The 24,663-nt window shown below is 40.5% G+C and overlaps 4 protein-coding genes across 4 annotated transcripts; 2 read left to right on the top strand and 2 right to left on the bottom strand.

Annotated features, from left to right (window-relative positions):
• The first annotated feature begins 1,302 nt into the window (after positions 1-1,302).
• Positions 1,303-5,245, top strand: LOC112554473. The gene is made up of 5 exons (XM_025222253.1): positions 1,303-1,501; positions 1,813-1,941; positions 2,422-2,584; positions 2,861-3,245; positions 3,362-5,245. Exons 1-5 carry the CDS (start codon positions 1,303-1,305, stop codon positions 5,243-5,245), a joined length of 2,760 nt encoding a protein of 919 aa, XP_025078038.1.
• A 2,521-nt stretch (positions 5,246-7,766) lies between these two features.
• LOC112554472 lies at positions 7,767-11,030 on the top strand. The gene has a single exon (XM_025222252.1). The coding sequence runs from the start codon at positions 7,767-7,769 to the stop codon at positions 11,028-11,030; it is 3,264 nt and encodes a 1,087-aa protein (XP_025078037.1).
• A 16-nt stretch (positions 11,031-11,046) lies between these two features.
• On the bottom strand, positions 11,047-16,450 carry LOC112554470 (glucosylceramidase-like). The gene is made up of 7 exons (XM_025222251.1): positions 16,426-16,450; positions 15,795-15,938; positions 15,501-15,634; positions 13,849-14,021; positions 12,325-12,562; positions 11,705-11,861; positions 11,047-11,066 (listed from the first exon to the last, which is right to left on the bottom strand). Exons 1-7 carry the CDS (start codon positions 16,448-16,450, stop codon positions 11,047-11,049), a joined length of 891 nt encoding a protein of 296 aa, XP_025078036.1.
• Positions 15,800-24,632, bottom strand: LOC112554202 (glucosylceramidase-like). The gene is given in 13 exon segments (XM_025221854.1): positions 15,800-15,938; positions 16,426-16,623; positions 18,454-18,544; positions 18,881-19,000; positions 19,149-19,312; positions 19,615-19,818; positions 21,092-21,329; positions 21,506-21,678; positions 22,170-22,303; positions 22,774-22,917; positions 23,441-23,650; positions 24,127-24,237; positions 24,475-24,632. Coding segments are annotated over 11 exon segments (1,656 nt in total). The 5' UTR covers positions 24,200-24,237; positions 24,475-24,632; the 3' UTR covers positions 15,800-15,938; positions 16,426-16,518.
• Between the last annotated feature and the right edge of the window lie 31 nt (positions 24,633-24,663).

The raw sequence follows: 24,663 nt of genomic DNA, 5'->3' as shown, positions 1-24,663 counted from the left end.
TGTGTCGCATGTCTGTCGCCTCTACCAGTTTCGCTCTCTCTGTGTCCAGGGAGTTGTTGTTGTTGGGTTTGAAAAGGGAAGTGCTTCCACCTTAAGGTGATTTCGCCCTGTGGGGGAGGGGACCAGGGAGTTTAGGAGAGGGGAAGAGTTTGGAAAGGGGAACAAGTGGTAAGAGGGGAAGGGAAGGGAGAAGGGGTGTCGTTCATTGTTGCCGCAGGTGTTGTCTACTGGTGCCCTTTACCATGGGAGGTGCTGCGCTCGTGATGTCCTGCAGGCCTGCCAAGTCCGCAGTGGTGGGGTATGGTCCAGGTTGCCAGATCCTTTTTGTTGCCCTATTTCTATATCCTAGGCTTTTACTTACTTTAAGGTATTATGCCTATGCTTGCTTTTTTTGGTAAGGACTTAGGGTTACCTTAAACCTGCTTATGTGAGTTTAGCATGCGGGTGGCTTGTCACCATTGTCACTACTGATGATAGTATGGTGTGCCATATGTCTTTGGGTGGGTTGAACAGTTGGTAATTGTTAAGGCCAACCTGTGTTTATTTAAGACCTGACTTAATTCATCTCTTTCTTCTTTGTTTTCATGTAATTCCAAAAGCACATGCGGGGTGCTGAGCCTGTCTCCACATGTGCATGGAAGGGGGTCCTTTCTATATTTAGTTTCGTCTGCGAAAAGCTCGCCACAACAAGGGCAGGAACTGCGAGGAGCACAAAACTTCTGTGGCATTTTTTCGATCAAGATAATTTTTTGAGCAGCTTATATACATTAAATATCAAACATCTACACAAATATTTCTTAGTGCAGCTGCATATTGGAGAATAAACCTACCAGGCGATACGAGTTTAGGAGAGGGGAAGAGTTTGGAAAGGGGAACAAGAGGCACTAGTAAATGTGTTTAGCTACCTGTGTGATGGGGACATGCTGGAAGCGTCCCTGGCCTGTAAGGCCTGGCACATAGTCTTTACAATGGCCTGCCTCTGGCGTCACCGCACTTTTTGGTTTCGTTCTAAGATGTATTGTATATACGGTGACTGAGATTAGCCTGTGCACAGGGCAGCTGATTTGTCTTATTTTAATTATCTATTTTTTGTGTGTTGGATTGTTCGCGCTGATCTATATTTGTTCATGTGAGAGTGTGGAATGTTTGATTTTTGATTCCTATCAGTATTATTTTTGTGGCTATTAAATTAGTTTTGTTTGTTACGTGAATTTTGTCTTTGTCATTTCTGTGTATGGTCTGCGCTCAGTTGAAGTTCGACTGGCTTTGTCGCGGTCACGCGACACTAAGAACGATTTCCAGATGCGGCAGGTGTGTTATGACGGCTTTTTCCGCGAGCACGGACAGCACCTGCAGCACATGATTCTGGAGTTTGCTAAACCGGACAGAGCCGTTGTACAGCGCTTCAAAGCGTTCGTGGCAACAGCGAATGAGTGCGCTGCACTAAGACTTCGATCAATCAAGGTTCAACAATTCTTCTTACCCACTGTCAATGATAAGAGTGATCCCGGGGGGGGGACATCCGGGGCTTTATGTTAAGTAGTTAGTGATGTCAAGGATGGCGAGCAGCCATATTGTCTTTAGTTGATTAAACACGATAGCATCAAATCAACAGTGTCTTGTGTTGGTCGGCTGAGAGCTCGCAGCACGATACATGGTGTCAGAACTGGGATTGTCATAATTACAGTGAATCAAGCAAGCTGCTGAATATGGCTCCGTTTAGAGCGCCAGAACAATTCAATTTTTCCCAGCCAAATTTGTGGCCCGAGTGGAAACAACGATTTCAGCGTTTTAGATGTGCATCAAAACTAGACAAAGACGATGAAGCAGTTCAGGTCAGTGCCTTGATCTACACTATGAGCAACGACGCAGAACGCATTCTCACGTCGTTTGGTCTGGATGCACGACAGCGGCAAGAATACGACACTGTTCTGGAAAAATGTGATGACTACTTTGTGCCAAAACGCAATATCATCCATGCATATTGGAGAATAAACCTACCAGGCGATACGAGTTTAGGAGAGGGGAAGAGTTTGGAAAGGGGAACAAAAGGCACTAGTAAATGTGTTTAGCTACCTGTGTGATGGGGACATGCTGGAAGCGTCCCTGGCCTGTAAGGCCTGGCACAGAGTCTTTACAATGGCCTGCCTCTGGCGTCACCGCACTTTTTGGTTTCGTTCTAAGATGTATTGTATATACGGTGACTGAGATTAGCCTGTGCACAGGGCAGCTGATTTGTCTTATTTTAATTTATCTATTTTTTGTGTGTTGGATTGTTCGCGCTGATCTATATTTGTTCATGTGAGAGTGTGGAATGTTTGATTTTTGATTCCTATCAGTATTATTTTTGTGGCTATTAAATTAGTTTTGTTTGTTACGTGAATTTTGTCTTTGTCATTTCTGTGTATGGTCTGCGCTCAGTTGAAGTTCGACTGGCTTTGTCGCGGTCACGCGACACTAAGAACGATTTCCAGATGCGGCAGGTGTGTTATGACGGCTTTTTCCGCGAGCACGGACAGCACCTGCAGCACATGATTCTGGAGTTTGCTAAACCGGACAGAGCCGTTGTACAGCGCTTCAAAGCGTTCGTGGCAACAGCGAATGAGTGCGCTGCACTAAGACTTCGATCAATCAAGGTTCAACAATTCTTCTTACCCACTGTCATGATAAGAGTGATCCCGGGGGGGGGGGACATCCGGGGCTTTATGTTAAGTAGTTAGTGATGTCAAGGATGGCGAGCAGCCATATTGTCTTTAGTTGATTAAACACGATAGCATCAAATCAACAGTGTCTTGTGTTGGTCGGCTGAGAGCTCGCAGCACGATACATGGTGTCAGAACTGGGATTGTCATAATTACAGTGAATCAAGCAAGCTGCTGAATATGGCTCCGTTTAGAGCGCCAGAACAATTCAATTTTTCCCAGCCAAATTTGTGGCCCGAGTGGAAACAACGATTTCAGCGTTTCAGATGTGCATCAAAACTAGACAAAGACGATGAAGCAGTTCAGGTCAGTGCCTTGATCTACACTATGGGCAACGACGCAGAACGCATTCTCACGTCGTTTGGTCTGGATGCACGACAGCGGCAAGAATACGACACTGTTCTGGAAAAATGTGATGACTACTTTGTGCCAAAACGCAATATCATCCATGAGCGTGCACGATTTCACGCCAGAAATCAGAAACCGGACGAAAGTATCGAAGAATACATTAGAGATTTATACGAGCTCGCTGCAAAGGCAGACGTAAGAGACAAAGATGAAGCTATCAGAGATCGCCTCGTGTTAGGATCCTCGACAGAGACTTGTCCGAAAGATTACAATTAAAGGCAGATTTAACACTGCAAGACGCCATCTTGCAGGCAAGGCAATATGAGCAAGTGAAAGCACAGCTTTCTGACCAGCGTCGCACAAATGTGGACGCAGTGCAATTCAAGAAAAGTGCCTCTGGTGGTGCTCAGCAAGTACATAGTCAGTGCAAAGGTGCAACTGGCAGTTCGCGCGGCTTCAGTGGTCGTCGTCGTGGTAGAGCAGAAAAGAGTGACTTTGCATCGTCAGCAGTTAACGTGTCAAGCTGTACTCGTTGTGGCAGACGGCACGCTAGCACATGTGTGTGCCCAGCTCAGGGAAGGAAGTGTAACAAGTGTGGTAGGCTTGGACACTTTGCTACAGTGTGCAGAACAAAGTTAGTGCAGGCACTTGAAGAAAAACAAGTAAAGGAACATTTTGTAGGGACTTTGTGCAGTGACAGTAGAGAACCACCGTGGACAACTGTATTACAGTTTGGCGGTTGTGATGTCAAGTTCAAAATTGACACAGGGGCAGATGTTTCTGTCATTTCATCTACACAGTACAAAAAGTTGTCACCATGTCCCAAGCTATTGAAGACCAATGTAGTGTTAAAGAGTGTAGGAGGAGTCCTGAAGTGTGATGGACAGTTCATTACTACAACAAGAATTCATGACCAGCTTCATGTACTGAAAGTGTTTGTTGTGCAAGCAATCACTGAAAATCTGCTTAGTAGAGAAGCAGCATCCAGATTAGGTTTAGTGAAGAGGATAGAGGCTGTCAATGCCTTATTTGGAAAACTTGACAAGACACCTGTGCAGTGTCCTCCAGTCAAAATCATCTTGAAAGAAAACATTGAGCCATACAGTGTTCATGCAGCAAGGAGAATACCAATACCATTGCTGGACAAGGTCAAGGAAGAATTAAAAAGAATGCAGGAAACAGGGATTATAGAGGAAATAACAGAGCCAACAGATTGGTGCTCTCCCATTGTGCCAGTAATGAAGAAATCAGGTAGCATACGTATTTGTGTTGATTACAAGAAGCTCAATACCGCAGTGAAGCGAGAGCGGTATACCTTGCCAACACTGGAAGATATTTTACATAAGCTTTCTGGATCAGCAGTTTACAGCAAGCTGGATGCAACATCAGGTTTCTATCAGATTCCCCTTGATCCAGATTCTGCAAAACTTACTACATTCATCACTCCATGTGGGAGATATTTCTTCAAGAGATTACCATTTGGTATTTCATCAGCTCCAGAGATTTTTCAGAGGACCATGGAGACTATCCTAAAGGATGTGCCCAACATAATCTGCTATTTTGATGATATCCTTGTTTATAGTGAGAATGAACAAGCTCACGAGAAACATCTTGAGAGAGTCATGAAAACACTTGCCAGTGCTAACCTGAAACTCAACTATGAGAAATGTGAGCTCAGGAAGCATGAGATTGAATTTTTGGGTCATAGAATCAGCAAGAATGGAATTTCACCAGACCCAGGAAAGGTTGAAGCAATAATCGCCATGCCAGATCCAACTAATGTACCCGAGTTGAGGAGGATGCTGGGCATGTGCAACTTCTTAGGGCGGTATTTGCCAAGCCTGTCTACAGTACTTCAGCCATTGACGCAACTGCTGGGGAAGGATCGAGAGTGGAGTTGGGGCTCGATGCAAGTCAAAGCAATGGCAGATGTGAAGAAACTGCTTACTTCAGCACCAACGCTTGCATTCTACGATCCGGCAAAGCTTACAATTGTCAGCTCAGATGCTAGTAGTTATGGCATTGGTGGCGTGTTGCTACAGCAGCATCCTGAAGGTCTCAAAGCTGTAGCATATTGTTCAAGAACATTGACTGCTAGTGAATGCAGATATGCACAGATAGAGAAAGAAACACTGGCAGCAGTCTGGGCTTGTGAAAAGTTCAGCAGATACCTGATTGGTCTTGACAATGTTTGACTACAGACTGATCACAAACCTATTGTGCCACTAATCAACAATCGTGACTTGCAGGATACTCCTATCAGATGCCAACGCATGTTGATGCGCCTCATGAGATTCAGTATCACGGCAGAGTATGTGCCAGGGAAGAAGCTTGTCATTGCAGATGCTCTATCCCGAAGTCCTCAGTTAACCACTGCTGAATCTGATGTTATAACACTTTCAGAAGATGTTGAGGCATATTTGAGTAGTGTAGACATTTCGTGGTCATGTGCAGCTTCAGACAAGCGTCTGAAAGAGATTGCAGAAGAGACAAGAAAAGACAGACTGATTCAAGCAGCAATTCGCTACACTAATGAAGGCTGGCCAAAATACATTACAGATGTAGAAGATAATCTTCGTGAGATGTTAACTTTTCTGAATACAGATGTTGTATACAACTATACATGTAAACATGTATACCCTTATGCACTCTTACTCTTTCTTACTTTCACTGTCTTATAAAGCAGCAGAAATAAGGAAAAGCTAAAGCTATACTGTAACCTGTACAACAGACTAGATCCCTTCAGGATACCTATATTTCACTGAGAAATTTTAGTTTTATAAACACAGTGTAAGTATAAGCACACCATAATGATGTCTTCTGCATGCATCCATCATCACCATAAATCTCTTGTCATACAGTGACATAAAATGAAAAAATGTTCTACTAAGTATAAAGTTGTAAACACACATTAATTATGTCTGTGGCATATTCTTCACCTCGTCCCCAATCACCAAGAATAACACGAGGCCCTAAAGGAATAAATCCATTGCATGTGTTACGAAATTGAGTATTTTTAGTTTGACGAGGCCTTGGCGGAAGTGGCGATGTCAAGGTCAGGGCGTACTGCGTCTTAATTTTTTAATATTTTTTTTTTTATTTTGTATTTTTAGCATTTTAGAAGGGATCTATAAAAAGCTGGGGTAGACCTAGGTGGTCGTTATTCGATTTTTCTGAGTTGTTAGTAGTACTCTGTGTGAGTTAGAAGTAGTACTCTGTGTGAGTTGAAAGTAAGAGGATATAAATAGCCTGTGTGGCAGTCCGCTGATTATGTGGTTATAACGTTGAGATGTTGAACATTGAAATAATACTGAGAAATATTACAGTGTGAGCCGCTGTATACGTGTTCTATCTTCTGTTCAACGGATGACTGAAGTGACTTTGTACAGGAAAGTGTGACACCGCAGATTTTCAGATCTTTAAACGAGCCAAGTTACCGCTACGGTCGTAACATCTGGGGGCCTGTCCGGGGATCTGCACCGTCATCGTTTCCGTACAAAGAAGCTGCTGTAGAAAGGACAAGAGAACTGTGAGTGAATCTTTTTAGTTGAGTGTACAGCCATGGAAGTTACGAAGGAGCTAGTGAAGTTAGGCAAAGAATTAGGCCTGGAGAGAGAAGAGTTAAAAGAGTTTGTAGAACAGAAGGAGAGGGAAAGAGAGCAGAAACAGATGGAAAGAGAACAAAGAGAGAGGGAGAGAGAAGAAAGAGCTGCAGAGCGAGAATTACGGAAATTACAACTGGAACATGAAGAGAGAGAAAGACAACGCGTGCATGAATTAGAGATGGCGCGTCTGAGGCCAGCAGTCACCATGTCGGAGGTGTCTGTGAAGTGTGAGAGGCCAAAGTTGCCGAAATTTGTAGACGGTAAAGACAGTATGGACAGTTATTTACAACGGTTCGAGCGCCATGCTGAGCTGTCTAGTTGGCCACAAAGTGAGTGGGCGGTGTCGCTCAGTGCGTTACTGTCGGGGCATGCACTGGACATTTACTCACGCATGCCGACAGAAGCGGTTCAAGACTATTATCAGTTGAAGCAAGCGCTGTTGAGTGGATATGACTTCACGGAGAACGGCTTTAGGCGACGTTTCCGTGCAAGTAAACCTGAGAAAGGGGAGAGCCCCGAGCAGTTTACAGAAAGGTTAAGAGCATACCTTTATAGATGGATTGAGGCAGCGGGGCAGAAGACGGACTTCGACGGTCTGTTGTATATAGTACTCAAAGAGCAGTTCATCGAAGCCTGCCCCAAAGACTTGGCAGTCTTCTTACAGCAGCAAGAAGACCAAAGCCTGAAAGCATTGTCCAATGCTGCGACAAGATACCTGCAGTCGCAAGGCAGAGAGTTCACAGCCAGGTTAAGAGGGTCCCTGTCTGCAGCCGACACGGCCCAGAACATCACATCTGCCCAGCGCAGCCAAGGTTACGATCGGCATCAAGGCAACGAGCTGCGGTGTTACTCCTGCGGTGGAAAGGGTCACAAAGCCATGGCGTGCCCGAGCAACTCGATGAGACATTCAACCAGCCGCTAAACATTGGAGGGAAACACACGACGGACTCCGCAACCGTCGAATCGTCGTCCTGTGATGTCAGCAAACGTGGCCATTTGTGAGGGAGACAGCCAAGGGCCAAGCTATGAAGGCCGACGACAACACACGATCGCTACTGACAGCACGACCCAGAACGAGCGGCACACTCCAGTGGTAGACTGCGCGTTTACCATGAGAAAGACCGGCGACATTGGTAATATGCCGGTGTCACGCGGACAGGTGGGAGGTAACAACGTCACCGTGCTGAGGGACACTGGGTGTTCTGGAGTCGTCATCCGGAAAGACCTTGTGTTAGAAGGCCAGTTCACGGGTAACAGCTCGAGGCTCAGATGCTGCCACGGGCATAGTCAGGATGTGCCGACTGCTGATGTTGAAATATCATCGCCGTATTTCAGTGGCCAGGTGAATGCAGTATGCCTCGATAACCCGCCATATGATCTGATCATCGGCAACATTGAAGGCGCTAGAGCCGCTGATGACCCCGACCCAGAGTGGGAACACACATGTGCTGTAATGACTAGAGCACAGGCGGCCCAAGAAAAAGTAAAAACCCAAGCTTTAGCTGTCATACCGAACGTGAGAATGCCTGACATTGATAAAGAAGAACTCATTCGGATGCAGCGAGATGACCCGACACTGGATCAATGTCGCAAGCAGGTCGCCAAGTACACAGAAGATGACGAAAAGATCAGGTTTGAGGAGAAAGGAGGGGTGTTGTACCGCATATTCCGCCAGCGAAACTTCCATAATGGGCAGCCGGTCCGCCAAGTGCTAGTCCCAGCTCCCTTACGGCGGTCAGTGATGGACGTCGCACATTCATCCATCATGGGTGGTCATTTAGGTGTCAGGAAGACTTTGGACAAAGTCACTGCAGCCTTTTACTGGCCTGGCATCTCCGGGGATGTAACCCGCTTTTGCCAGTCTTGCGATGCCTGTCAGAAAACGGTGCATAAAGGCAAGGTGGCTAAAGTACCTTTACAGAAGATGCCGCTGATGGATGTGCCTTTTAAGCGGGTAGCGGTAGACCTCATAGGTGAGATTAAGCCTGCCAGCGAGTCAGGACATAGGTATATCCTGACGCTAGTTGACTACGCAACCAGGTACCCAGAAGCGGTCCCTCTGAAGAAGATCGATACTGAGACCGTCGCTGAAGCCTTGATTGGAATATTCAGCCGCCTGGGAGTGCCAGAAGAAATACTTAGCGATTTGGGACCGCAGTTTGTGTCTGAGTGCATGAAAGAGGTCTCCAGGCTCCTCAGCATTCGCCAGATTACCACCACCCCATACCACCCGATGTGTAATGGACTTGTCGAGAGATTCAACGGTACCCTTAAGGCCATGCTAAGAAAACTGTGCCGCGACCAGCCTAGACAGTGGGACCGATACGTCAACGCACTGCTGTTCGCTTATCGGGAGGTCACCCAAGAGGCTACGGGTTTTTCACCTTTTGAACTGTTATTTGGACGAACCATACGAGGTCCCATGCACATTTTGAAGGAGCTATGGACCAAGGAGGTCAACGAACCCGAAATTCGGAACAGCTATCAGTATGTATTCGAGCTGCGGGAAAGGTTGGAAGAAACCTTACAGCTAGCGATGACTGAACTAGAGAAGGCTCAAGGAAAGGCCAAGCATTTCTATGATCGGAAGACGAAGAACAGAACGTTCAAGCCTGGCGACAGAGTCCTAGTGTTACTACCCTCAGACCACAATAAACTGTTAATGCACTGGAAAGGTCCGTTTGCAGTGCGAGACGTCAAGGGTCTGAACGACTATGTCGTGTTTATAAAAGGAAAGGAGAAGGTGTTCCACGCCAATCTGCTCAAGCGGTACATAGAGAGAGATCCAGATAGAGCGGCTGAAAACATTACCGAGATAGCAATCGCTTCGATTGCTAATGGGCCGCCAAGCTTGAGCAACTCGGCATCATGTCAAGTGGCCACCATCATGAGAGATGAAGATGGGTGTGTCGAGGACGGGGGTGAGGACCTCCTCGAACTGGGAGACATACACCATGGTGAGTCGGTGGACAACCTGGTTTACGGGCTCAATCTGTCCAGCCAACAACGGGCAGAGCTACAAGAACTAGTGAGACAACATAGCTGTATCTTTACGGACGTACCGGGAAAAACTAACCTCATCCAGCACGAGATACGATTAACGTCAGACGTCCCGGTCAGATGTAAGCCTTACCCGATACCATATGCTACCAGGGAGTCTTTGAAGAAGGATATCGAGGAAATGCTGCGTTTGGGAATTATTCGGGAGTCCAAGTCACCCTACGCGTCGCCAGTTGTGGTAGTGAGAAAGAAAGATGGAAGCAACAGGGTGTGCGTCGACTTCAGGAAACTTAATAAACTTACCCACTTGGACCCAGAGCCCATGCCGACGCCGGCTGATCTGTTCCGACAGCTGAGCGGTGACAGATTCTTTACGAAAATCGATTTGAGCAAGGGTTATTGGCAAGTGACCATACCCGAAGAGGACATCCAGAAAACAGCGTTCGTTACACCCGATGGTGTATACGAATTTTTGAGAATGCCGTTTGGAATGAAAAATTCAGGTGCAACATTGAGGAGGGGTTTAAAGAAGATATTAGACGACTTGGAGGGTATCGTGCACTACTCCGACGATATACTGGTTCACACTCAGACTTGGGAAGGTCATCTCCGCGTGATCCGCGTGCTGCTTGATCGCATCGTCGAGAACAACCTGACTGCCAGGCCTAGTAAGTGTATACTCGGCACTGATGAAGTAGACTTCATAGGGCATCGTCTTAAGAGCGGAGTGAAAGGAGTGCACGAGGACAATGTCAAGAAGGTGAGAGATGCACCAAGGCCACAAAATAAGAAGCAATTACGTTCCTTCCTTGGCCTGGCATCCTTTTATCGGGAGTATATGCCTCACTTCGCAGCCGTGACGGCACCTCTCACGGACCTTCTAAAGAAAGGACAGCCAAATTCACTCGAGTGGGGTGAAGCGCAAGAGCGGGCATTTGTTACCGTCAAAACATTCCTGACCAGTGACCCGGTGCTGCAGCTCCCAGATCCTTCTAAGATGTACGTTTTAAGCACAGATGCATCAGATACAGGGGTTGGGGCGGTTCTGATGCAGGAACACGAAGGGAAGTTATTCCCTGTCTGCTACGCAAGCAGAAAGTTGAATGGGGCCGAGAGAAGATACTCTACTATCGAAAAGGAGTGTTTAGCCATCGTGTGGGCGGTGAGGAAATTCCGGTTATACCTAGAAGGAGTTAGGTTTACCATACGGACAGACCACAACCCTCTCACCTATTTGAACACTGCACGATTTGAGAACAATAGGGTGATGAGGTGGACCCTGTTTTTGCAGAATTTTGACGTGCATTTTGACTCTGTAAAGGGATCGGACAATGTTGGTGCTGATTTCTTGAGCCGGGTTGGCTCAAAGAACTGAACTGAACTGAATATAACTACAATCCGATGAAGGATACTGTGATTAGCAATTACATGTGTGAAGTTTTGTTAAGTAGCTTTATTGTTAAGAGACTGGTTAGTTTTGATGTGAGGAGAGATCATGCTTTAATTTGGTTTTTGGTTGAGAAGATGGATGATACCTTAAAATGTTTGTTTTATTTCGTATGTTTGTAGAAGAAAGTCCTGCGGAGTTTCTTCTTGAAGTGGGAGGGTATGTTACGAAATTGAGTATTTTTAGTTTGACGAGGCCTTGGCGGAAGTGGCGATGTCAAGGTCAGGGCGTACTGCGTCTTAATTTTTTAATATTTTTTTTTTATTTTGTATTTTTAGCATTTTAGAAGGGATCTATAAAAAGCTGGGGTAGACCTAGGTGGTCGTTATTCGATTTTTCTGAGTTGTTAGTAGTACTCTGTGTGAGTTAGAAGTAGTACTCTGTGTGAGTTGAAAGTAAGAGGATATAAATAGCCTGTGTGGCAGTCCGCTGATTATGTGGTTATAACGTTGAGATGTTGAACATTGAAATAATACTGAGAAATATTACAGTGTGAGCCGCTGTATACGTGTTCTATCTTCTGTTCAACGGATGACTGAAGTGACTTTGTACAGGAAAGTGTGACACCGCAGATTTTCAGATCTTTAAACGAGCCAAGTTACCGCTACAGTCGTAACAGCATGCTTCTGTAGCAAACAGAAAGGTGTCGGGAAATTTGTCATGTGTAAAGTCAAGGACATTGAGTGGTATAACTGTGTCTAAATACCAGTGCACAGCAACACCAGAAATGTACTTCTTGGCTTCAGGGTCTGACAAAACCTGCAATTAATAGAGGTACAAGTGAATTAGGTTTGTCACTGGACATCAAAACCATACATAGCCAATTGCACTCTTAAATATCTTACTTGCCATGGAAAGCCTAGGGAAATTTATCGTAAGACCTTAATTACAATCGTGTGTCCGCTGATTTATTTAGCCACAAAAGGCATTCATAATGCTATTTAGGAGCACACTTGAATTAAATTCCCTAGAGACTGCACTTTCAGCGAGTCCAGACTTTTGTGAGTACAGGGTTCATCTCTGCTCTCCGACTTACCTTCCCCAATCATTTATTGTCAGGTACCTGTATAGTCAGCAAGTATAACTGGGTCAGCTCTAAAAGTGTGAGTGTCCCAAAGATATCGAGCTGCCAAGTGTGTGCACCTTCAGGTTCATATGCCAGTTTTAACTACTGGACTATCTGCTGTCCCTGTCGAAAATCATCAAGGAAAGGAAAACTCACCCCTGGTCCCCATTCTGGCAAAAATAGTCTGTCATCATCAAGAATCATCAGTTTGATGTCTTGAAAACCATTTGCATGAAGCGCTGGTCCCAAGTCCAGCTTTATGAAATCTCTCTGTGTTTCTGGTGTCCAACCCATAGCTTGGAAAGGAAACTTATATATTTTACCATCTGTTGGTTCATTCTGAGCAGTCAGCCCCCACAGGGAGATGTTATGCTTGGCATACTCCTGGACAAACCTGAAACCAAGGAAATAAATCATAATGCTCTTAGGAGATCCGGATGAGGAGGGGAATTTGGTGTTTTATGCCAGTGGTTCTCAAAGTATTTTGAACTGTGGACCACTTTACTATACTAAAAAATACGGCAGACCACCAAGGCCTAAAATCACTCTGTACCACGAATTTCAAATTTAAATTACCACATTTGTTTCATTCAAAACTAAATGTACTTTTGTGACAGTAGTATAGTAATAAGTTTTACATAAAATTGCATACTTTGCAAAGTACACATAAAAATTAAAAATAAGGACGTGCACTGCGTTACTAAGGGATAACAGATAACGCAGTTAGATGACACATTGCTCGTGCTGTGACATAAAGACTTAGTTGGTAGGCAAGCATTTTATGTGAGCGAGAAGTTGGGCATCGATAAAATTAAAACTCATGTGAAATTAATACTGGACTAATTAGTGTATCTGGCAATTTAAACATCACTTTGTTGACTTAAGCATGTGGCCCACAAGTGATCTCTGGACCACACTTTGAGAACCACTGTTTTATGTGAGCCAGCAGCTAAGGCTATATCATGGCAAAGCAGCCAGCCCTCTAAACAGATGCCACATGCAGAGAAAGAACAGCGTGCCCAAAATGAGAGCTGAACCCAGGACAAGATCAGAATGGACATAATCATGAACCAATAATAAGAAAGAGTACTATAAGCTAATTGTAATACACACTTGTGGACTACAGTGATTTTTATGTCATGAATCTTAAAGCAGAGTGTGATGAATATGTGTGGCAGGGATGGTTGATTCTCACCAAATTCTAAACAAATACTCCTTTTATGAGGTTTGTGTATGTTTGGTTTGTGTACGGTGCACAAGATCATGTTTACTTTTTATGGAATTTTTAAAAATTATTCTGAGATTTTATGGTGGAAAAACAAATTTATTAGAAAACTGTAACTATACTACATAGAGCAAACTTGAACAAGGTCACAATCTGAAAGAGTACCCTCTGAGACAAACCAAAACAAAAGGAGGGAGAGAGATGCCAGCTGGATGGCTGCTAGTACCTCTCCAATTTTTATGTCCTCCTTCATTACAAATGGCAAACAATATCCTTGCCTAACCACTCCTTTGATATGCACTGTGTACTAACAAATTGTCAGAAGACATCATTCCAGCAATGGGAAATGGAAATATACAATATCAATTACTTCCCTGAAGCAAAGACATTTCTTGGGACCTATCTCAAGATGTTAGCAATACTTATTTTAAATTATCACTGTCATCTAAAATTACCTAACAAAGTAGTTGGCCAGGATTGTAGTATGTACCACCTGGCTGACCATCAGTGTACCATTGCCAGTCATATTTTTATTAGTTTTCATCCAGGCTGGAGCACTCCATGGGCTGCCAAAAACAAGCGCAGCTTTGCCTTGTGACAAAGTAAGGGCTCTTTGAATGTAGGGAATCTGAAACATTTAACAAATATGAATTGCATAAGGATGGTTTTAGAATAATGAAAAGACAAAAACATTGCAAAGTGTTATTAAAATCTTTTCTCCATACAGCAACCAATGGATTGCTATTAAATAGTAATTTTCGACATAAAAAATCATATTCATAAGATGGGAATCATTCAAGAGTAGTAAATGAAAGTGTCTATTCTTTAAGCTCTGGCTAAAATGAGAGAATCTGAAAGTAAAGTGTGGTGATGTGTGTAAAAATTAAGACAGAGATTTAGACATCACTTACACTCACCTTATTATGTCACTCTGACTTATACTTAATATGATTATTTATTCATTCATTTGTCCCCTGACTGGAACTAGTCACTGAAGGGAACAGTGATGGAAAGATGCAGCAGCTTAAAAGGTCCACCCTGAAGGACAGTTTGATGAAAAGTCATATTGAGTCACATGCCCCACCCTGAAGGATAATTTGATAAAGAATCATGTTGAGTCACATGGTTAAACCAGACCAGCTTTCATGGCTTGACTGTTGCAAGTAAAGAATCTTTAAGTCCTATGAGTGTGGCGACCTTGTTTCAAATAAAGTCACTTGTTTTTATGTTTCTTGTACAAGTTTGGAAGCAGGTTTCTCAGGCAATTATTCTTGTATGCCTGGATTCTCCTCTCTGTATTAGCAAGCAGAGTCCATGTTCAATGGATTTGTACAGGTTGTACTTTAAATCTCCCCAAATCTTATGTTATGGCTGTGCTAGATCCTGTCCAGCCTTGCTGTTTCTGCTGTTGCTGTCACAATCCTGAAGTGTATATCTGTCAAGGGGCTGCCATCTTTGGGGAGGGTGGTCCACAAGTATCTTAATGACATAAGCTGTATTCCATTCATGTAGACATCTGCTTTGCTGTTGCCAAAGATGATGACTTTCGTCAGAGCTGGTCTCCATCCTATATGCTTAGGAAGTGTCTGTCAGTTTGTTGGCAAGGTCTTGGGTCACTGCTAGCCAATCAATGTCGTCTGCAAAGGTCAGGATGCAAATCAGCCAATTGACAATGAAAATGGAAGTCTGATGGTCCCAGTGGATTTCACGCTTGTTGTTTAAAAAAAAAAATGTTAAGCAGCACCGGAGGATCAAACCATCTGGAAAGTGCCAAATTGCCATCTTTGATTTTTTGTGGGGATGTAAAGTATTGGCTAAGGTGAGCTCTAGGCATCTTAGACCCCTGTTGCTGATTTACCAAAGGTAGATTTACCCACCAATCCTGCCTTTTCTTAGAAGGTATCTGGGCTGACCTTGGCATTTCAGTCACCAAGTACAAGGAGGATGTCCTTTTACCTTTGATGAATACATACATATTATATACATACTATACACAGGCTGTTTTATTTCCTGATTTTCCTGATTTTCTATCATGAGCATGGAGAGGAACACTGAGACACAAAGTTAAATATAGAGAAGCATGGTGTGTGTGCATATATATACATACCTTATATTTTATATCCTCTGGAGCAAGAGTAAATTGGGAAAGCTGTAAGTCCCCATCTGTATCATCATAAGAGTAAGGATGTGTAGAGAAGTCACAGCTTGCCATAGGTATTCGACCAATAGTGTATTGGATGCCTGACAGAAAACAAAGTCATTGTTAAAATCTTATCAGGCACACAGTATGCATATATTCACACAAGCATGGTAATGTTGATCCACTCTTTCCTCCCTCCCTTGGCTTGTTGACTAAAAAAAAATTATATTTATATTCATATTCTCTTAGACTGAATATTACCTTCTGTAGAATAGTATGACTGCAAAAGATTTTCTTGTGCTGCCAATGGTAGGCTGGCAATGTTAATTCCTGCAGCATCAGTGAACGCTCCTCCAAACCCATTGATTGTCTGTCTTGTGCTGTTTCTGACTATTTCTAGCACCACTAATACAAAACAAATCAAGTGGTCATGTTATTGATTATTATTCAAGAAGAAATCAAATGCACTATTGAAGCACTATGCAGTAGTTGCCCTCTCTCCTCTATTCTCATTCGTTTTCCATCTTTGTTTACTAATTTGTATGACATATTTACCAATTTAAAGCATATGACATTCAAAACAATGACTAACAAAGATCAATTATCAGAAATAGAATGGGGAATCTCTGTGGCATATAGGTACAAAAAGAGAATACTCATAACTGTAATTTTTATGTTAATAACTGACAACCCTTCAGTGCATACTAATATGCAGCTTTATTGTCTTCTGCTATACACTGACATCAGAGAGCATCTTCCACTATATTTTTTTCCTAATAGAACTACATACTGTGTATAATGATAGTTATGAATACTTATATACAACCACCATTATTTACTATAGCCACACTCAATCGCTGGTCCATTTTAATTAATCATCTAGTCAACTTACACGAGTAACTGGTTGTATTGGACATCTTGCCAGAAGAAAGGTTCAATCCCTCGCCTCCTCTTGATGATGTATAAATGGCAGCAATGCCGAGCATCAAGCTGGGAACATTCTGAACCATGTCACAGTAGGTGGAATTGCAAACACACACAACAGAGTCACTGGAATAGCTTCTTGGAATACAGGCTTGACCCCATGACTCTGAAAGAAAATTAAAAGTTTAACAACATTGCTAGTTAGTATTTAGTAACAACATTGCTATTTAGTATTTTGAGAATTGTTTTCAATCTAACCTGCTAAAATGTCATTTTGTTACAACCTTTTCTTGTATACAGCTTCGTGCAATTTTTGAAAACATGACTGTAATACAAACATTAAAGCAATTGTGTGAATGATGAAGCAGATAAAAAAAACTTAAATATTTAGAACTACATGTTAAATGAGGACCAAAAAAAAACCCAGAAAATTAATGTAATAAATTACAAGTAATTGTGACGTATCCCTCAGTCACTGATCGTAAGCCTTTCCATCTCCCTGTGAATTACTATATGTTCCTTGATATACTTTTTCCTCGATGGTTCATAATTCTTTATATTATCGCAGATATCTGCGAATATGCTATCGGTTACTATATCGCAGCGTTTCAATCATATAATACACACATGCAATCATAAAATAGATTTTTAAAATTAGTTGCACTGCTCTTTCAAAGCGAAAATAGCGTTTCTAAGGGGAGGGTGTTTCCAACGGCATTTGCAATATACTTGAAGCTAGGGTATATCCAGTATTCAAAGATTTTTCAAGAAAATTTATTTGAATATATACCCTTTACTGTCCACAGACTGATTATGCATAGCAGAAACAACTCAAAGTGTGCCATAGTTTTGTTCTTCTATGTAGCAGACCTAACGGCTCGACGACATTTTGTTAGTCACATGATTTACAGTTGTGAAAAGTAATCTCCCCTGCTACACTTCATTCCTCGGTTGGAATAAGATTCTTGGTTGGAACATTTGTATCGCTACACTGGCAGACGATTTGTTTTTTTTTTTCCCCAGTTAACTGCTAAAACGAAGCATGAGACCACAAAGCTTCCGGTTTATTCACATTCTTTCGCCGAGACTAATAGCAGATCACTTCGCAAGAGGCTAAGCATTGGTCTGGGCAGGCAGACAGCAATCTATACCTATACGTACACTTCCATGATGAAACCACCCGTATAACTTGTTCGCCCATCACTAAATATAGACCCTTTTACGAATTTCCGATAATTTCCAATCTCCACTTTCGCCACTTTGCCAACTTTCCAGAACTGCCCCTTATTCCTCCTTGCTTATATTTTGAACCTGAGTCTTCATTTTTTTTTTCCCCCATAGCGTCAAAATCGAGGGAGATATTATAAGCTTTTGTGTTTGTCTTATTGTGCTTTGGAATAAATTAAGTTGTGCGGTATTCTTTAAAAGCAAGTTTGTTTTACTTGCCAGTATTATCACTGGTTCAAAATGCATATTTCGAGAAAAACAAGTTATATAGTTCTACAGTAATGTTTTCTCACAGGATTTTTCTTCTTATAATATTGCAAGAGGAGTCAGAACAGTGTCATATTGTCTTTGATGCATATAGATCTTGTCGTTCATACATATATATATATGTTACAGATTATTAGTTCTTCGAAAAAAATTCAAGTTTCCTGTTGTTAGAGCCTCTGAAACTATATATGCCTCATTTTTCCATGCTTGCAATTTTATCACTTTGCTGCAGCAGATGGGAAAAAAGGGTAGCATTTAAAAATTGATAAAAGAATGCAAATTTTCCAATTAAATTTATTTAACTGTCAAAACTATAGAAATGCAAAAATCACAAATATGAAATTACAGTCCAGATACTTGCTTTGATGAAACAAAAACATACTTTTTAAGAACTGTAGTCTTTATCATTCAAACCCATAAGAATATATTTATACAAAACAAACACCGATTACTATACATTACTATACTTCGACTGGGGTTGCCAAGGGGCTATCTCCCATACAAGAGTTTTTATTGAAAAAGCTGGTAGACTCAGAGTTATGAGCCCTTGAACATCTGGATCATAAACTGACAGAGGTATAGCTTCATCAGCCCTGGAAAAGAAAAACAAACCCAAAACTATGTGAAAAACTATGCTCCACTGGGGGCGAAAAGGAATAAGAATACGAAAAAAGATAATAATAATAACAAAGTATGACATTTTAATTATCATGTCTTATTAAAGATCGAGTTAAGAACAACAAATTGCCTCCAGTTAACTCATTCAATACAAATGAATTGATACAATTAAGCTGTAACTATGAAGAAGTTTGCATCTGCAGGTGCGAACTGTATAGAAAGAGGTAATTAGATGGCAACACACCGAATCTTAATAACTTTAGGTCTAATATATACCAGTAACAGTATATAATATTGTTGCATTAACTCACATGTTGAGGAAAATAGCCACCATTTTGTTATCAGGGCGAAGAAAGGCAATCGACTTAATGCTGGATTTTGCGAGTGATGATGTCATCTCAACATACACAGAACCAGGTGGGAGGAATTTACTATAAATACAAAAAAATAGAGATTTTACAAACAAAAAAAATACAAATTGATTTAGATAAAGGAAAGGAAGTTTTCATGTTTCTTGAACTGCAAACATCTATTCACGCACTTGATTTTTTTACTTGAAAACTTTAATGTATAGCTCACCTGAAATGACCCACAGCATAAAACATAGGCTGCTTGTAAAACTCTCCAGCAGAGGCATTAACAATAATAGGACTATTATCAAAATTGTTGACCCAGTTGGGGCCCCCTCCAGTGTCTAATGCCATATTCCAGTCAGTCCATCCTGTCACCCAATGATTCAGATCCTGAAAATACAAACCCATTATTCTTGAAGAAGAACTAAGAAAATCTTAGCCATGCTTTGATTTTCATTCACATTCCACACATTCCCAAATCTGTAATTTTGCAATTAATCAAAAGACAACAAAGTTTATTATAAAATCATCACTACTAATTTTAAACAATGAAAGCTAAAGCATTTTTTTAAAGTCAAATATAAATGCAGTTTTAGTCTTTTGACAGGCAAAATACCAAAAAGTAATGGAAAAAGGCAGAGACAGAAGTGTACGAACAAACCATACAGTAAAACATTAAAAAAAATGCTCACATCAAGTATATCACTAGCATACATTTGTGCATGCTCCCACACACCAAGCTGGTATCCTTTGACACATGCTTCTGTGGCCAAGAGGAATTTATCAGGGAATTCAAAATGAGTGTAGTCTAACGCTACAACTGGAGAGTATTCATCAATGTACCAATGGACACCTATTCCAGACACATACTTTGAAGCACCAGCATCGGAGAATACCTGCAAAGAATATACACAACTGTTGCCATAATCTTAAAGAAAAGAAGATTTTGAAATGAATAAAAATTGCGGATGAGTGCATTAATGTCAAAGCCAGGTTTAAAATGAGTGCAGCTACAAAGCATTCTTTGATTTATATACCGTTCACTTAATCTGAGCAAAAACATTCTGCAATGTGAGTTTACAAATGTAATTTGCTCACATATTGAGTCATTTACTATCCTTCCCCCAGTCTCCCTAAATCTTTCTTTTCTTCCCCATTGTGTGGTTGGTTGTTGGTGCTTAACACTTAGTAGCTAAAGCTATATCATAATGATCTAGGCAAGTCCTATAAACAGGTTCTATGTAAAAAGAAACATTAGTACTCTCTTACTGACAAGAACTTTACCACTACACTACCCAATCACCTGAGAATAGGGACAGGCTCAAGAATCATGATGATGTGTGTATGTATGTCTGCATATAAGAGGCTGTATATGGGTATGACAATTTCCATTTGTTGAAAAATTTAAGCATTCTGACTGTATAACTCAAATATTTTGGCAAACAGTACAAACATTTGCCTTCAAGGACCCATCATGTATCCTCCTCACATCAGCAACTTGCAGCGTTCAATGGATGGACTTTCTGCTACTTTTTTTTTTCTTCAGGGGGTCATTAAGGTATGTTGTACCTTGTTGTATGCATGCATCTGTCAGTGTGTGTATGATAAAGCAAATAACTGAGTTTTATCAAAAAGTTTTATCTCCTGTGCACCTCCCTTTAATGTTGCACATAGACACTTGCAAAATTAATGCATTTCTGGGGCTTTTTAAAGGGACACTGTAAATTAATACTTTTTAAACAGTATATGAATAATTGAGCTGACAACTGACAATATCGTCTAGTCATTGATCAAATTCAGCAGAACTATAAATGTGAAAGTACATCTAAACAGATATTTCAGTTCTGATTTTTTTTTTTTTAAATAGATCATCTCTGTAATTTTTTGGTAGAGTGCCTAAATCTGGAATATTATTTCTAATGCATACACCCACAATTTCCTAAAACTACTGTAGATATAAATCTCATATTAATAGAATTAATAAAATTTATTTAATCAGATTTTTAGATTTCATGCAGAGCCCACAACTAGTGGCTGACAGTACTGATAATCGTGTAATATTAACTTTCAATTACCTTGTTTCTGTGTAAATTCATTAAAGACATCATTTATCCACGTTTATCCTTGTGCACAACAAAACAAAAAATTAGTAATTTTTTGATTAAATACCTTTTCTGCCCAGTATGGCAACAAAAGCCGATTGTCATCAAGAATCATCAATTTTAGATCTCCAAATCCATTGTCATGTAGTGCAGGGCCAAGGTCCAACCTGATAAAATCTCACTGTTGCTCAGGTGTAAATCCCATAGCTTGAAAAAAGTGATTGTAGATGTAGCCATCCGTGGGTTCATTCTGAGCTGTAAGTCCCCAGAATGACACATTGTGTTTCTTGTATTCCTCCAAAAATCTAGACATTAAAAAAAAAAAAAAAAAGCCACGTCAGATGTGCTTGAGGTAAAACTGGTTTGAGTTTATAAAGGCATTTATATGTTTCCATTCAAAATATACAAAAATAGAGTAAGTTCTAAGCAACAATGATGGAACTACAAATGACATTTTTAAATCTGTATTTGTTATTATAACCTTATAAAGTAGTTGGCCCAGGACTTGTAGTATGCACTGCCTGGCTGACCAATGAGTGTCCCATTTCCTGTCATGTTTTTGTTTGTTTTCATCCAGCCAGGGGCACTCCATGGGGAGCCAAATATCAGAACTTCTTTATGGCTCATTGCTTTTGCTTGCAGAATATGGGGAATCTGCCATAATCAACAGTCATTTTTATGTTCACTTAATATTTTAACAAACAACAAATTAACAAATTTGTTTTCCAAAATATTATAAGTGGATGTGGATGACTAAAAAAATCTATATTTTAACATCAAAAAGTAAAAAATTAGCTTTTAACAATTTTGCAGTATGAGAATAAAAATGTTATGCTATTCTTGCAAATAACATTTTTTTGGGGGGGTGGGGGTGGGACCAGGGGTTAAATTATATATTCTTTAAACCAAACAGCTAATAATTTCAAATTGTTTGCCAATTCAGAAGTATTGAATTACAAAGTTATAGGACTTATTTGTTTCATTTAATAATTATCTTTTCATTTTGTTTTTGCCTTAATATATACCATCATACACTTTTTCAATGACATACACATTTAAAACTGACTGGGTCACAGTGCTAAAACTTTTTTGAAATGTATATTTGCTAATAAAAATAATACCATAAAAGATTAATATATTAGTACCTTGTATTTTATATCTTCAACAGCCAAAGCAAAGTGGCTAAGTTCAAGATCTCCATCTACATCATCATAAGAGTATTCCCTGGTAGAGAAGTCACAGCTGGCCATTGGAACACGCCCAATATTGTATTCAATACCTGATAAGAATTTTCTCTAGATTAATTTTATATAGCACAGTAATATCAAGATTATAATTAAACAGAAGACAGAAAGACATTTACAGTTCACAAATTAATATCCTGGCCACCTACAGGATCAAGGAATCTACAAATATATGTATGCTGGAGAGAAGCTCAAAAGAGAAATACCTGCACAGAAGGATCGCCAGATAAGTGTTAGCTTCCTTAGATATTTTAACTCACTCAGAAGCACTCTAGTGGTTTATCATGAAAGCCACACATAAGAACATTGGATGTTTTCAAACATGACTTAACTGCACTTCCTTCTGTTGAATAATCTTTTTCAAGAACCACTAATAAGGTTTTGAAGATGATGCTAAAAATAAATGTTAGAAATAAAGATCTTGTTTGCCTTTGAGGATATACACCATGTTGTTAGGGCTGTAAAAGAGAGAGAAGCTGTTGTGTATAAGTTTCAGTCATTTTACCATTGGGAGAGAAGTAGGACTGAAGAAGGTTCTGCTGTGCTGCTGCTGGTAGGCTAGCAATGTTAATGCCTGCAGCATCAGTGAATGCTCCACCAAAGCCAATGATACTTTGCCTCGTTCTGTTTTTCCACACTTCAAAAACAACTGTAATAAAGACCCTTAAGCTGTATTACATATTTTCTTGAGGATTAATTAGAAAATGACAGAAAAAACCTTAAGTGATATGATCCACATGTTAGTCTAAATATTTCAATATTGTGAAGGAATCTGAAAATGAGGACTTGCAACCTCTCACAAAATGTATACTAAATTTGTCATGCAAAAGTGTGGGGAAAAGTTAAAAGAAAGATTGTTAGCCATTCATAATGTCATAATTCTTGTAAGAAACATTCTCATATCATAACAACTTATGATATTTTTCCTATGGGGAAACTTTTTCCTAAGAGAACAGTGTAATCTGAATCTAGAGCACAAATAGGATCTCATTAATCAATCTGCTTTGCTTGTTATAGTCACATCTTGTTTTGAGCAGATTACAAAATTTCATGATAGATACCACTAAAACAACTGCATGTATATTTCCCCCTTAGCATATAATGTCAAAATATTTAAACAGATTCTTTTGATGTTTAGCACTGTAGGGAAAAGCATAAAAAAAAAAACATACGCTCAGGAGTGGAACCATTTGTAGTGGCTTTAATTGTTGTATAGTTTAGACGATCTCCAGCCTGTGATGATGTATACACAGCAACTATACCAGGAGCAAGTTTACCTAGTGCAGGCACTTTGTCACAATAAGATGAGTTGCAGACACAAACTGAATTTCCACCTTCCAAAAGTCTTAATAGACATGGAAAACTTGGTTCCTCTGAAGACACTATAATAACGAAACAAAATTTAGGTGAATGAGGAAAAAACAATATAAGCTCATAATACATTAAAAAAGAAATGTAAATTTGAAATAGTAGTTGGCCCCTTGTTTTCTTTATCATTAAAGATACGGTGACACAAGCTCATTCAAGACATGCCACCCAAGACAGTGGGGATTAGCTGTAGTCTTGTATGTATTCAGATCCAGCTATACAGGCCTGCTGTTTTCTTCTCTGCATATGGCACCTGTTATACAGGGCCAGCTGCTTTGTTGTGATATAGCCAATGCATAGCTTGGTGTTAAACATAGATTTTCCCTCCCTTCACAGTCAAGAACACACCATCAGCAATCAGCACATATACATAAACAACGTGATCACCATTCCCCCCTCCTTCCCTACCACCACACATAAACAAATTTAACACATAGAAGTGCTATCAATTTTTCAATTCTTTCACATCAACAATTTGTGCATTCTTTACCTTCGGATGAGAACAGAAATGAGGAAAGAACAAATGCACTGCAAAGTAGCCACCTCAAAGTTTTAACAAGCATTTTGATCCACTTGTTAGTGTATTTTGTAAATTTCAGGACTGCAAAACAGAAACATATCGGAACAGTTGAATACGATCTTAAAAATATGTTGTTTCATAAAATTTAGATTAGGAAACATGTTATGCTTGTGAAGGATTCTTTTCTTTTCGATTCTTTGAAAATTGTAATTGTTTAAATAAAAATTTTTTTTAGAGACTAATTGTGTCTCGACACTCATGCAAGCACTATATGTAATTATAATATAGCTGCGTTTGTCACAAGTCAATGGTGTATACCTTTTGACCTTTCGCTACAGACGTCTCTGTCTAGCAGCTACTGCCAAACTGTTCTTCTCTCGACATAGATCATTTGTTATCACAGTAAACGAGAACGACCCTTTTATCCATGATATCTGTCAGCGTCACTGAGATACAGTTTCGCTTTCCTACTTTCGATATTACATTAAGTTTTCTCCCTTCCAAGAC

Source organism: Pomacea canaliculata, linkage group LG13, assembly GCF_003073045.1.
Source record: "Pomacea canaliculata isolate SZHN2017 linkage group LG13, ASM307304v1, whole genome shotgun sequence".
NCBI classification, from domain to species: domain Eukaryota; kingdom Metazoa; phylum Mollusca; class Gastropoda; order Architaenioglossa; family Ampullariidae; genus Pomacea; species Pomacea canaliculata.
This window is presented reverse-complemented; position numbering and strand designations above follow the sequence as displayed.

Coding starts and splice junctions, on each gene's coding strand:
- LOC112554473 (XM_025222253.1), top strand. CDS start 1,303: ATGCGGCAGGTGTGTTATGACGGCTTTTTCCGCGAGCACGGACAGCAC. Junction 2,585..2,860: donor GTTGTACAGCGCTTCAAAGC/GTTCGTGGCAAC, acceptor TCATAATTACAG/TGAATCAAGCAAGCTGCTGA. Junction 3,246..3,361: donor AGCTCGCTGCAAAGGCAGAC/GTAAGAGACAAA, acceptor GCCATCTTGCAG/GCAAGGCAATATGAGCAAGT.
- LOC112554470 (XM_025222251.1), bottom strand. CDS start 16,450: ATGTCCAATACAACCAGTTACTCGT. Junction 15,635..15,794: donor GTCATACTATTCTACAGAAG/GTAATATTCAGT, acceptor GTTTTCTGTCAG/GCATCCAATACACTATTGGT. Junction 11,862..12,324: donor TGCCAGAATGGGGACCAGGG/GTGAGTTTTCCT, acceptor TATTAATTGCAG/GTTTTGTCAGACCCTGAAGC.
- LOC112554472 (XM_025222252.1), top strand. CDS start 7,767: ATGAGAAAGACCGGCGACATTGGTAATATGCCGGTGTCACGCGGACAG.